The sequence below is a fragment of the Onychostoma macrolepis genome, chromosome 18 (assembly GCF_012432095.1).
Source record: "Onychostoma macrolepis isolate SWU-2019 chromosome 18, ASM1243209v1, whole genome shotgun sequence".
NCBI lineage: Eukaryota > Metazoa > Chordata > Actinopteri > Cypriniformes > Cyprinidae > Onychostoma > Onychostoma macrolepis.
This window is the reverse complement of record NC_081172.1, coordinates 18,190,784-18,203,658: the sequence shown is the minus strand read 5'-3', so window position 1 is coordinate 18,203,658 and position 12,875 is coordinate 18,190,784. Positions and strand designations below refer to the sequence as shown.

General features: G+C 40.2%; 1 protein-coding gene across 6 annotated transcripts in view; it reads left to right on the top strand.

The window, feature by feature from the left end:
* The window catches only part of kcnab1a (potassium voltage-gated channel subfamily A regulatory beta subunit 1a), a 137,835-nt gene that overhangs the window by 117,384 nt on the left and 7,576 nt on the right, over positions 1–12,875 (top strand). For all 6 annotated transcript variants that reach the window (XM_058752197.1, XM_058752195.1, XM_058752194.1 and 3 more), the window contains one exon: positions 3,916–4,002. In XM_058752197.1, coding sequence (XP_058608180.1) covers positions 3,916–4,002 — 87 coding nt within the window. The remainder of the gene's footprint in view (positions 1–3,915; positions 4,003–12,875) is intronic.

Genomic DNA, 12,875 nt, shown 5'->3' with positions numbered 1-12,875 from the left:
TCGTGAACAGCTGACTCGAGACTTAACTTGGACTCGTGACTCGTGAGACTCGCAAAAAACGCAAGTCATTTGTATGGGAGTTTATATGAATGTATCTCTGAGGGGAACTGGCTGTCATAAAAAAGTTTAGATGCTATTTTCTTCTCATATTGCCTCTGTATAATGCATATTATAGTAGTGTTAATAACTGCAGCGCTGCTTTGTTTACAGCAGCAACCAATTGTCCAATGTTTAATTGCTGTTCAAGCGCCACCTGCTGGCAGAGAGTGAATTTGCTTTATGTTTTATGCTTTATGTTTTATATAGAATAGTTTCACAAAACTAAAGTCAGACCATTTTGTTTTTGCTTCAGATTTCAAAATTATACAATCCAATTTAGATTAAAAACTGCTCATGCTGCATGTATGCAGCCTCTTTGTTTGGATTGTGTTGTGTTTAAAATACAGTGGTTGCTTCTCATTTTAAATTGAAAAAGAGCACAGATAAAGCCTTAGTTTGTTTATATGAGATTTCTTTTATTTGTGTTATTTATTTGATTGATTGGGGTTTGTTTTAAAATTTCAATTTAGTTTTGTTGTTTGACACATTTCAATTTAACAAAGAAATGTGCAGCATTTAGTCTAACAATAAATTGACACCTTTTTATTTCTAATTTGTCTTAAAATTTTTTCAAGTTTTTTTCTGAGAAAATCATATTGTGAAATCTGTATTTCAAAACGGATTTAGCCTCAATTACTAGCTGAAAGAACTGTTGCTAATAAATAGAACAAAGACTTGAGACGTGACTTGGACTCCAACTCAAAGACTTAAGACTTGACTTGGACCTCAGAGACTTGTAAACATGTTTGTCAATGACAGAATTTTCATTTTTGGGTGAACTATCCCTTTAAGTAAATAATGCACATTTATTTGTGAGTGAACTGCTTGCTTGAAAAACTAGTTATGTTCTAATGCATACAGTAGATGCTATCAGTAGGGTCAGAGTTACATTTGGTGTGAAAATAATTCCCACCCCTGGCCTAGATATTCAGGCTTACAGGGAGGATGAATTATTGGTTGTGTGTGCTGTTCCGCACTGGCCCTTACTTTTCTTCCATGCCAGCAAGTTTGGGGCCAGACACCTATTTTACAAACACAGAGCTCAAGATACACACGGCTCTCGCCCACCTGCAGCTCCCTGCATTTGGAGCATGTCTGTGAACAAGCCAGCCGTATTATATTTACATCACTGGATTTGATTCAGTCATTGGTCTGGTCAGGCTGCAAAGCAGATACAAATATCCATGCAGATAAGGATGGACTGGGACTTTGAGACACATTTTTGGCACATAATGTAGGTTTAGACACACTGTCTGTCACTCGGTATATTGTTAAATATTCTATAAATATACAGATATTGTGTGTGTGGCCCTGTGAAATTAAATGACAGCCTTCCCCACAACCATGTGAACTTATGTCAGAGGATAACAGTTAAGTTATTCAAAAATACACTAAAAATGCAGTTCATACATATACTGACTTCCTCTTTGATGAAGATGAGTATGTATAATTTCTTTAATAAAATACATTTTTGATATTAAGTAGGCTAACACGTTTAAAAAAAAAAACTTCTACCTTGAAAAATATATTTAACACCTTTTTAATGATAATGATTAAGATTTGTACACGTTTTCAAGGTGTGAGGAACATGTTATTTTTACATAATGTTCACACCGTATGACATTTTTAGAGTCATTTATAAATTTATACTTTTATCGAAAATCATTTTCAAAACCATATGTACCATATGTACTGGGTTCATTTCTAAGAGTAAATTTCTAAGAACTTAAAGTTTTTAAAGATTTTTTTCCAACTCTTTATCTTGGAAACTGTTATTTGTCATTAATGAAAATATAAAAAGTAGTTGCTTTGTGCACTTAAACTACAGTTCAAAAGTTTGGGGTCATAAAGACATATTTTAAAGGCATTACTACTTCATTTCTTTAAGGGTTCATTTACAGAAAAAGATTTCTAAAGGTTTCTTTTTCAGATAAATACTGTTTGAACTTTATATTCATCAAAGAATACTGAAAAAAGTATTACGTGTTTCCACTAAAAAATTAAAGCAGCATTAATAACAATAAAAAAATATATCTTGAGCACCAATTCAGCATATTAGAATAATTTCTGAAAGATCATGTGACATTCTAACTGGAGTAATGGCTGCTGAAAAAAAGCTTTGCCATTACAGGAATAAATCACATTATTACAATGATATATTAAAATATAAAAAAGTATAATATTTCACAATATTTTTACTGTTTTACTGTATTTTCATCATATAAATTCAGCCCTGGTATGCATAAGAGACCTTCAAAAACATAAAAAAAAAAAAAAAAGACGCCAAACTTTTGAATGATATTGTAGATTTATTTTTCTTGAATTGATAACAGAAGTAACACATGCGCATTTAGAGAAGAAGACATAGAGCAATAGTTTAGTTGTGTTGAAACACACAGAATATTATCATGGGAAAGATAGGATGTTGTCAGTTATGCTGTATTTGTTGTGCTACTTTGCACTATATAATTGATCAATCACATACAGTATCTCTCTTTGGCTCACTGTGTCTCAAACTGCTGACAGCCACCATCATTTCTTGACTGTAAAGCCTCATCTGACCTCAAGATGCTGACCCTGTCAGAGTGAACCTCTAGAGGTGGACACAGGAGGGAATCCAGTCCCAAACACTCTTCATTATGCTTGACGATCAATCCAGCACTCTGTCGAATTAAAGACAGAGAGTCAAAGAATGAACAAGCCCTGGGCCCTGTACAGGACGAACTTGATTACTACAGAGTCCACCAGACTCACGCAGCTGGCTGTCCCTCGTCTGCGGAGCTTGATTAACACTAGAACCGCCAGAGGTCGCTGTATACCTAAAAGCGCCAGCGGGTAAATTTTACCCACACACATGGTAACTGTTTTTATATGGCTAAAGAACATATTATTTCACTGTATTATGCCACTGTCTTCACAAAGAAGTGTCTAGAGTCATGAAATGATTATGTCTAGTCGTCAACTATATTTTTACCCTGTTGTTTTATGTTCAAGACTTTTTAATGCAGCCTACACTAATCCATAATGGTCAGTAAGCTAAAAAAAAAAGCCTGCACTTACATCGAAAATTAGAAGGTAGTAAATATTTGGGTGGTGTAATATTATAATACAATGTCATTAATCACTATATTAGGATAACCCATGTTATTTAAATTACTAAAATTATAATAATAATTCACCACACTGCATAGGATGATGCTATGACAAATTCAAGTGCACAGCTTCACCTAGGCCCAATTATTAATTTGTTTGGTTATATCATTTATAATTTGAATAAGAGAACAACACCAATAAACGTCGGGTAATCAAAAAAAAAAGGTTTTATTCATTACATCATAGATCTGATTTTTTATTATTATTTTTTTTTCCTTCAGGAAACGGCCAGACTAGAATAAATAGCAATATAAATGCTCCGTTTTTTTATCTGGTTTTATCTAAATAATTTTTAACAACATTGGATTGTAAATTACATAATTTTAGTAAAAGTCAATGACTGGGAGACTTGAATGTTTTGTTGAAAATCTGTTATGTACATTTGAAAAACAGCCACGGGTAAAATTTACCCTGTGGCGTTTCTAGTGTTAAGTGGGGAATGTTTGTCCTGATGTTATGAGGGCTTGAAATTCTTCATGATATGAAGAGTCCTCAACAAACTGTTGTCTGTCAGAGCATGCAACTTTTTAATTAGCACTAACCCTCTTGTACTAATAATGCTACACTGGAGGATAGATTTAGAAACACTAACAGATTTCTTTTTTTGAAAGGGAAGACAAACAAATACCCAGACTGACTCACAATATACATCTGGTCTTTCAGGTCTTAAGGGCTCCTTGCAGAGGATGCAGCTGGAATATGTAGATGTGGTCTTCGCCAACCGGCCTGATAGCAACACACCGATGGAGGGTAAGTTTGGTCATTAAAATGAGGGTAGCCAGATCAAAAGTTAAAAAATTGTGGGGTTGCCTTAGTAAAAAAGTAATATATTTAATATCGTCTCAGGTTACGCATGTAACCATGGTTTCCCGACAGGAACAAGACACTGCGTCGGAAAACACTATGGGAATGACTTCACCGTGACCATGCTCTGAATCACATGTGTAATCAGTCCAATGGAAGGGCGAGACGTCAGCTTCTAGAAATGAAGCAAGCGCTGGCAGGGATGCCGGAAGTGTGGCATAGAGACGCAGCATCTCGTTCCCTTCGGGGAACCATGGTTACATGCGTAACCTGAGATGTTCCCCTTCAGGAACTCGAGCTGTGTCAAAAAATGCTATGGGAACGAGATGCCCACATCGCCAGACTGACAAATCCCTGCCTAGTGTGTACTAGGATGAGAGAACAGAAGAGCTGGGAGTAGCTTGCATGTCGAGGCTGTAGAACAGGTCACATCTGTGGACGTACGTGCCCAGTGCTCGCACTGGACACATATAGTTAAGCTTCTGCTGGTCTGGCTCCCCCAAGGGAGGAGGACAGAAGGCCTGTAGTACGATGGGCTGTGGTGTAACAGAGGGAACTTTAGGCACATACCCCGCTCGAGGGTATAGAAATGCTTTGGCCATGCCAGGCGCAAAGTCGAGATAGGCATGGGCCACTGAGAGGGCCTGTAGATCATCAACTCTCTTGAGAGAGAAAATAGCCAGAAGGAAGATGTCGATCAGAGATCTTGTCGATGGGCTTGAAGGGAGCCTTGCAGAGAGCCTCTAATACCACAGCCAAGTCCCATGGGGGGACACAGGACCGTACTGGGGGCCTCAGCCTCAGCGCACCACAGAGGAAACATGTAACCATGGGATGTCTACCCACTGACTGACCACCAAGAGGGGTGTGGTAGGCCGCAATGGCCACCACGCACACTTTAATGGTGGAGTGGGTTAACCCTTCGGAGAAACGGGCCTGCAGGAACTCCAGAACTGTACCAATCGGGCAGTTGATTGGATCGAGCTGGCGGTCTCCGCACCATGAAGTGAAGAGTCTCCACTTCAGGATGTACAGTTTCCTCGTTGTGGAAGCTCTGGATTGGAGAATGGTCTCAACAACCTCGCTTGAGAGACCGGAAGCGGCCACACCCAGAACTTCCACAGCTCCACAGTCCACAGGTGGACGAAGGTGTCCCCCACCTGTGAGAGGAGGTCCCTCCTGATGGGAATCCCCCATGGAGAGCCGTCAAGGACAGAAATCTGGTCCAAAAACCATACTTGGCCCGGCCAGAATGGGGCTACTAGTAGCAGACGGACCCCGTCCCGGCGCACTCTCACCAGGACTCCCGGGAGCAGAGCGATCGGGGCAAAAGCATACAGACAAAGCCTCGGCCAAGTCTGCACCATAGTATCCAGTCCCAGAGGCGCTGGAGGAATCAGAGAGAACCAGAGAGGACATTGCGATGTCTCCTGAGTCACAAAGAGGTCCACCTGAGCCTGGCCAAAAACTCTCCATATCTGCTTCACCACCTCAGGGTGAAGCATCCATTCCACGGACCTCGGCCCCTGTCTCGAAAGGATGTCTGCTCCCACATTGAGATGCCCAGGAATGTGAACTGCTCTCACCGAGAGGAGTTTGTCCTGGGACCACACAAGGATCTGGTGTGCCAGCTTGTACAAGGGGCGTGAACGCAGACCTCCCTGGTGGTTGATGTAAGAGACCACCGATGTGCTGTCGGTGCGCACCAACACATGGTGACCTCTCAGGTCTGGGAGGAAGTGTTTCAGTGCTCGAAACACGGCCAGCATCTCCAGCCAATTGATGTGCCACGTCAGATGGCAGCCGCTCCACAGACCAACGGGCAGGGTGGCCACTCATGACTGCTCCCAGCACCGGGCCCTGAGACAAGAACCAAGATTTCCTCCACATGTCTTAGGCACGTACGCGTCGCCTCGTGACCTTGAAAGTGCAGAGCGGGTTTCCCCTCTGGGAGAACTCCTTGGTGTTGAGCCACCACTGTAGGGTCTCATGTACAGCAGGCCAAAAGGTACTATGTTGGACGCAGCTGCCATCAGACCCAGCAGTCTCTGAAACTGCTTGACAGTGAGTGACTGGCCTTCTTTCACTCTCTTGACTGCTGTGAGGATCCACTCGATACGAGCAGGGGACATACGTGCCTGCATCGCAGTCAAATCCCACACCACACCCAGAAAAGAAAACACACTTTTCTCGGCATTTAGTCTTAACCCAAAATCTTTCATGTGGGCAAGAACGACATCTCGATGTCGAACCGCCATCTGCTCCGATTGAGCTAGAATCAACCAATCGTCGATATAGTTCAATATGCGGATGCCCTGGAGCCGCAGCGAAGCCAGTGCAGCATCCACACACAAAATGCGGGGTGAGAGTGCTAGGCCGAAGGGAAGAACTCGATATTGGTATGCTTCGCCCCCGAAAGCAAACCTCAGGAACTTCCTGTGAGTGGGAAGGATGGAGACATGGAAGTATGCATCTTTTAGATCTATCGTGACAAACCAGTCTTCAGACCTGATCTGAGACACGACCTGTTTGAATGTAAGCATCTAGAAATTCTGTCGCATGACTGAGCGGTTCAACTGACTCAGATCTAAAATGGGACACAGCCCTCCATCCTTCTTTGGAACTATAAAGTACCGGCTGTAGAACCCTGATTCTCTCCCATAAGGAGGGACCACCTCGATGGCCTCCTTCCTCAACAGAGTGTTCACTTCTTGTTCCATTACCAGAGCCTGCTCGGGCTGACCAGAGTAGGAATTATCCTGCTGAAGCGCAGCGGTGGAGAGCCGAACTGAATATGATAGCCTTTTTCTACCATGTGCAGGACCCAACATGACACATTTGGCAGTAGTTTCCAAGCTGCTAAATAGTCTACTAAGGGAATCAATCTCTCGAGACTGATCTCTGGTGTAACTGGAGCAGCTAAATCGGTGCCCTGAAGGACCCAATCTAGCTGCTCTAGAGACCTCCGAAGAGGTGGCGAGCCTCTCAGCTCCACTACGTCTCCGGGCGGAAAAAGCTGAGAGGAATGCTCTCTTGGGACGGCTGCGCTCTGGAACACTGGCAGGGTTAGCAGACCGATCCCCTGAGGGCACTGAAGCAAGACGGGCACCGTGTGATGCGGTGTACACCGCTCCACCCCAGTCACAGAGTGCTTGCTGAATGACAGAAAGCTGACGCCGGTTCCACCACACGTGCTTTTAAGCTTCCTGGTCGCTATGTCACCCTGCCCGTGACGTCTCGCCCTTCCATTGGACTGATTACACATGTGATTCAGAGCATGGTCATGCTGAAGGCGTTCCCATAGCATTTTCCGACACAGCTCGAGTTCCTGAAGGGGAAACATTTATGTCATACTAAGTAAGTGTATTAGTTCAAATCTATTAACATATTTACTGACATATCACTTACATAAAAAAAAAAAAATTTAATAAATATAATTCAACTTTATCAAGAGTACTAGGCTACTAGTGTACAATGTATATTTCATATTATTAAAATGTGTTTAACGTCACTATTGATGAGGAATGTATGATCTGAATTTTGGTCTTTAAATGCAATATATTTAAAGTGTACCTGATGTATACTTGCAGTAATTCCACTTTAGCAAAATAAAATATACTTCTGTATATCTTTAGTTGGACTTCAGCACTACTTCCACACAACTGAAGTGCATTAAGTACAAAATTAGTTCCAACTTAAGTATACCAGTTTAATATACCAAAAGTTTGTTGCAGGATATTTTTATTAAGTACATAAATATGTCAACATGTTTGTAGTATACTTAGCATGAAATAAATGTATTTCAAATACATTTTAGAATATTTATTTTTTTATTTATATTTAAATGTTTTTCAAAGTCTTTTATGCTCACCAATGCTGCATTTATTTTATAAAAAAAATACAGTAAAACCGTAACATTGTGAAATATTATTACAATTTAAAATAACTGTTTTCTATTTTCAGTATATTGTAAAATGTAATTTTTATTCCTGTGATGGCAAAGAATTTTTCATTTCTCCAGTTACATGATCCTTCAAAAATCATTTGATATGCAGCTCAATTTCTTGTTATTAATGTTGAAAACAGTTGTGCTGCTTTGTAGAAACAGTGATACTTTTTTTTTTTTTACAAAATTCTTTAATGTAGTGAAAGAACAGCATTTATTTGAAATATAAATATTTTGTAACATTATTAATTTAGTGTCACCTTTGAACAATTTAATGTATTCCTGCTGGATAAAAGTATTTTTGAACAGAAAACAATTGTACTGACCCCAAACTTTTGAACGGTGGTGCTTGGAAATTTGGGTACATTTTGAAGACTTTGGTAGGTTTAGTCATTCATACAAATTTCCTCTCGAATACATTTTCTTGACCTTCACCAAAGCACTTAGGGAAACTCTCTGGAAAGTGCTGAGAAGTTAGCGATCACAATACTGCATCAAAAGCCATGAGTACAAAAGAACGAGTGTGGCAGACTAAAAGGGTTGGTGTCCTGCAGGCACATCTATCTGAGGTCTAAATTCTCTGAAAGATGTATTCGTGATAACAGGGTTACGATTAAGTGCAGTCCCCGGGGTGCCATCACGGTAATAATTCTGAATAACCAGACTTCTTACTTCTATCCAAAGTACGCAATGCAGCCAGCAGGCTACCACGGTGCTGTTAAAGTTCTGTGCTGCCCAAAGCTTCAAGTGCAGTCAGCCTGAAAATCTAATCTACTGTTTAATAATGTGCTTTTGGTACAAACCACAGGATAGCAAAATCTCTTGAACAGCATATGAGGAGACAGAGAGAAACAACAACTGCCCAAGAGTGATTTGGAGAAAATGTGTGGATAGTTAATTAAAATAAGTATCTGCTGCTGATGCGTTTTTATTGTAAATTGAGAGTTTTATTCTCAGAAGAGCAAAATAATAAGAAGAAAGATGAGCCAGCCTCTTTGACCTTCAGTACTCACAAAGAAATTACCAGCTGTTGTAACAACAGCTCCTCTCTTTCGTTTATCCATCCTATTACCTCCAGACATATGCTTATAAACAAACAGAGAAGAGAGTAGAACAGATAGTAGTAGAGGAAGATGGAAAACATGAAAGATAGAAGGAGAGTGATTGGCTTCAAAATATTTTTTTTTCTGATCAATAACAAAGAGTAAAGCCAGAAACAGATTCGCAAGTTTTGTGGAATATAGTTGATTTGCATTCTTGCTTTATTGTTGCAGCAACAACAGTTTAATTAATTTTAACTTGCTCAACAAGGTTGTCTTCAAGCACTTGCACTACCATGACATTATTTGATCTAAAAGAGAAAGCTGACCAAAGAATCAGAATAAACTTGAATTTACACTACCCCCGATGTACAACATATAAATGCAATGAGAAAAGGCAGTGTCTTATTAATTAAATTGTCACTGCAAAGCTAAAAGCATTAGTTTCTTATACTTGAACAAAGTTTCAGGCTTTGGAGACAACCATGAAGGAATTCAAGCCAATTTATGATCTTTTAAATTTGATAGGCAAGCTGTATGCCTCTTTTTAGCCCTTTTTAAAAATGCCTAGCATAAAATGTCCAGTACTATCTGGCAGATATCACTGAAATAGGTGTCCTGAGAAATCATAATGTACAGTGAGGAAAATAAGTATTTGAACACCCTGCTATTTTGCAAGTTCTCCCACTTAGAAATCATGGAGGGGTCTGAAATTGTCATCGTAGGTGCATGTCCACTGTGAGAGACATAATCTAAAAAAAAAAAAATCCAGAAATCACAATATATGATTTTTTTAACTATTTATTTGTATGATACAGCTGCAAATAAGTATTTGAACACCTGAGAAAATCAATGTTAATATTTGGTACAGTAGCCTTTGTTTGCAAATACAGAGGTCAAACGTTTCCTGTAGTTTTACACCAGGTTTGCACACACTGCAGGAGGGATTTTGGCCCACTCCTCCACACAGATCTTCTCTAGATCAGTCAGGTTTCTGGTTTGGAGCTCCCTCCAAAGATTCTCTATTGGGTTTAGGTCTGGAGACTGGCTAGGCCACGCCAGAACCTTGATATGCTTCTTACAGAGCCACTCCTTGGTTATCCTGGCTGTGTGCTTCGGGTCATTGTCATGTTGGAAGACCCAGCCTCGACCCATCTTCAATGCTCTAACTGAGGGAAGGAGGTTGTTCCCCAAAATCTCGCAATACATGGCCCCGGTCATCTTCTCCTTAATACAGTGCAGTCGCCCTGTCCCATGTGCAGAAAAACACCCCCAAAGCATGATGCTACCACCCCCATGCTTCACAGTAGGGATGGTGTTCTTGGGATGGTACTCATCATTCTTCTTCCTCCAAACACGTTTAGTGGAATTATGACCAAAAAGTTCTATTTTGGTCTCATCTGACCACATGACTTTCTCCCATGACTCCTCTGGATCATCCAAATGGTCATTGGCAAACTTAAGTCGGGCCTGGACATGTGCTGGTTTAAGCAGGGGAACCTTCCGTGCCATGCATGATTTCAAACCATGACGTCTTAGTGTATTACCAACAGTAACCTTGGAAGCGGTGGTCCCAGCTCTTTTCAGGTCATTGACCAGCTCCTCCCGTGTAGTTCTGGGCTGATTTCTCACCTTTCTTAGGATCATTGAGACCCCACGGTGAGATCTTGCATGGAGCCCCAGTCCGAGGGAGATTGACAGTCATGTTTAGCTTCTTCCATTTTCTAATGATTGCTCCAACAGTGGACCTTTTTCACCAAGCTGCTTGGCAATTTCCCGTAGCCCTTTCCAGCCTTGTGGAGGTGTACAATTTTGTCTCTAGTGTCTTTGGACAGCTCTTTGGTCTTGGCCATGTTAGTAGTTGGATTCTTACTGATTGTATGGGGTGGACAGGTGTCTTTATGCAGCTAACGACCTCAAACAGGTGCATCTAATTTAGGATAATAAATGGAGTGGAGGTGGACATTTTAAAGGCAGACTAACAGGTCTTTGAGGGTCAGAATTCTAGCTGATAGACAGGTGTTCAAATACTTATTTGCAGCTGTATCATACAAATAAATAGTTAAAAAATCATACATTGTGATTTCTGGATTTTTTTTTTAGATTATGTCTCTCATAGTGGACATGCACCTACGATGACAATTTCAGACCCCTCCGTGATTTCTAAGTGGGAGAACTTGCAAAATAGCAGGGTGTTCAAATACTTATTTTCCTCACTGTATATGTGGCCGCCCTAAACTCTGTAAATGGCAAAAATGCCACTCTTTAGCCAATCAAAAACACTCTCTAAGTGTAAAGCATTTTATGCATTCATCTGAATAGGTACTACATTTAATGAGGACTTCTTCTGTGACTGTTAAAAGGTGTGTTCTGTATAGTTCTGTATTTTTCAAATGAATGAAATCTGTGGATACAACACCAACAAGTTGCCATTGTCATGTGACTTAAGCCCAAAGTATACTTCAGTTTTGACAGCCGAACGCACAGCCTTTCGGTTAGTATACTCCATTTGATAGTGTGCATGAACACAGGTGCTTGACACATGCACTAAAAAGTTTAATTCTTGTTCTGCATCTGAGTCATTTCTCTCTATAAGTTATCACAGAAAAAAAAGGTATTTTTACTCATTTAAACTAGAGTTGCAGGTATCAACACAGCTGTCTATTGTTGTTTTCATCTCCAGTAGTTTGACTAAGTTGTTGTTTAGTCACATTGGTTTCTTTTCTGACTGTGAAATAATAGGCCTGGGCACTGTAAGTGCAAAAAAAAAACCTCAAGATGCATGTGCGAGCTGAGTGTATGTTATATACACATTTATAAAAATCTTACTGCACACATAGTACGCACATACTATTGCATTGATAATTTGCATCATGCGCACTGCGGAAAACAGAAGTATACTTTGGGTTTCACACCGTCAGTTGCATCACTTCACACCAATTCACCACTCTTCCCCTGTGGATTTGTCATACTACTCTTTTCACATATTGTCTTTCACTAACTATATAGTAGGAAAGTACTATATAGTTGGATGCAGGGCAGGTTTGCTGACATGTTTGTGGAGGACGGAGTTTGGACTTAAAGTTAGCAAAACAGCTGAAATAGCTTACCTATAGCACCTTATAGAGCCAAAAAGGAGATTTTTGAAAGAAAAAGATTTCCATAGTCCCTCTGTTTTCGTGAGCTCAATCAATATTCTCTTGTTAAGGGGGATTGGTATGCCCCTCTGGTAATGTATGTACCGCTTAGAGCTGTTCTGTTACGCAGTATTCAGGGCTTAGTAATATTTCAAAGCTCTGCGCTGGATGCCAAGGTCACCCTGACTCAGCCATTTGTTCCAGACCTCTATACTTTAACAAGCTTTTCAGTTTCCACTCTATCACTTCTCACTCAGACTCAGAGAATCTAACACAGTGCCTGCCAAATGTTACTTCCCATTACATTTGTTACATCTTCCCCAAACAAAAAATGTTTATTTGTTACTAACTCAGTTAATTTATTGCAACACTACCAGTTCAGTTCACCCATTGAGTCTGCCTATAGGACCCTAAATCGATTCCATTGGCTGAAAGAATTTTAAATGAGTGATCATTCAGTGCATGATTAGAAATCCTACAAAAAAAACTTTATGGTGTCTGCCATCTGAAATATGTTTTAGTATATCACTGTAAGAAACTATAGAACTTTGTGTTTTATGTTTTGTAAATAAACCTCTTCATGTACTAACTTGGCATGCAAGCCCATAATTTTCCAGCTTAAATAACCACAGGTGTTTTATTCCTTTTTGCACAAACTATTAGTACAGGGGAAGATTATCTATTAACAAAAATGTA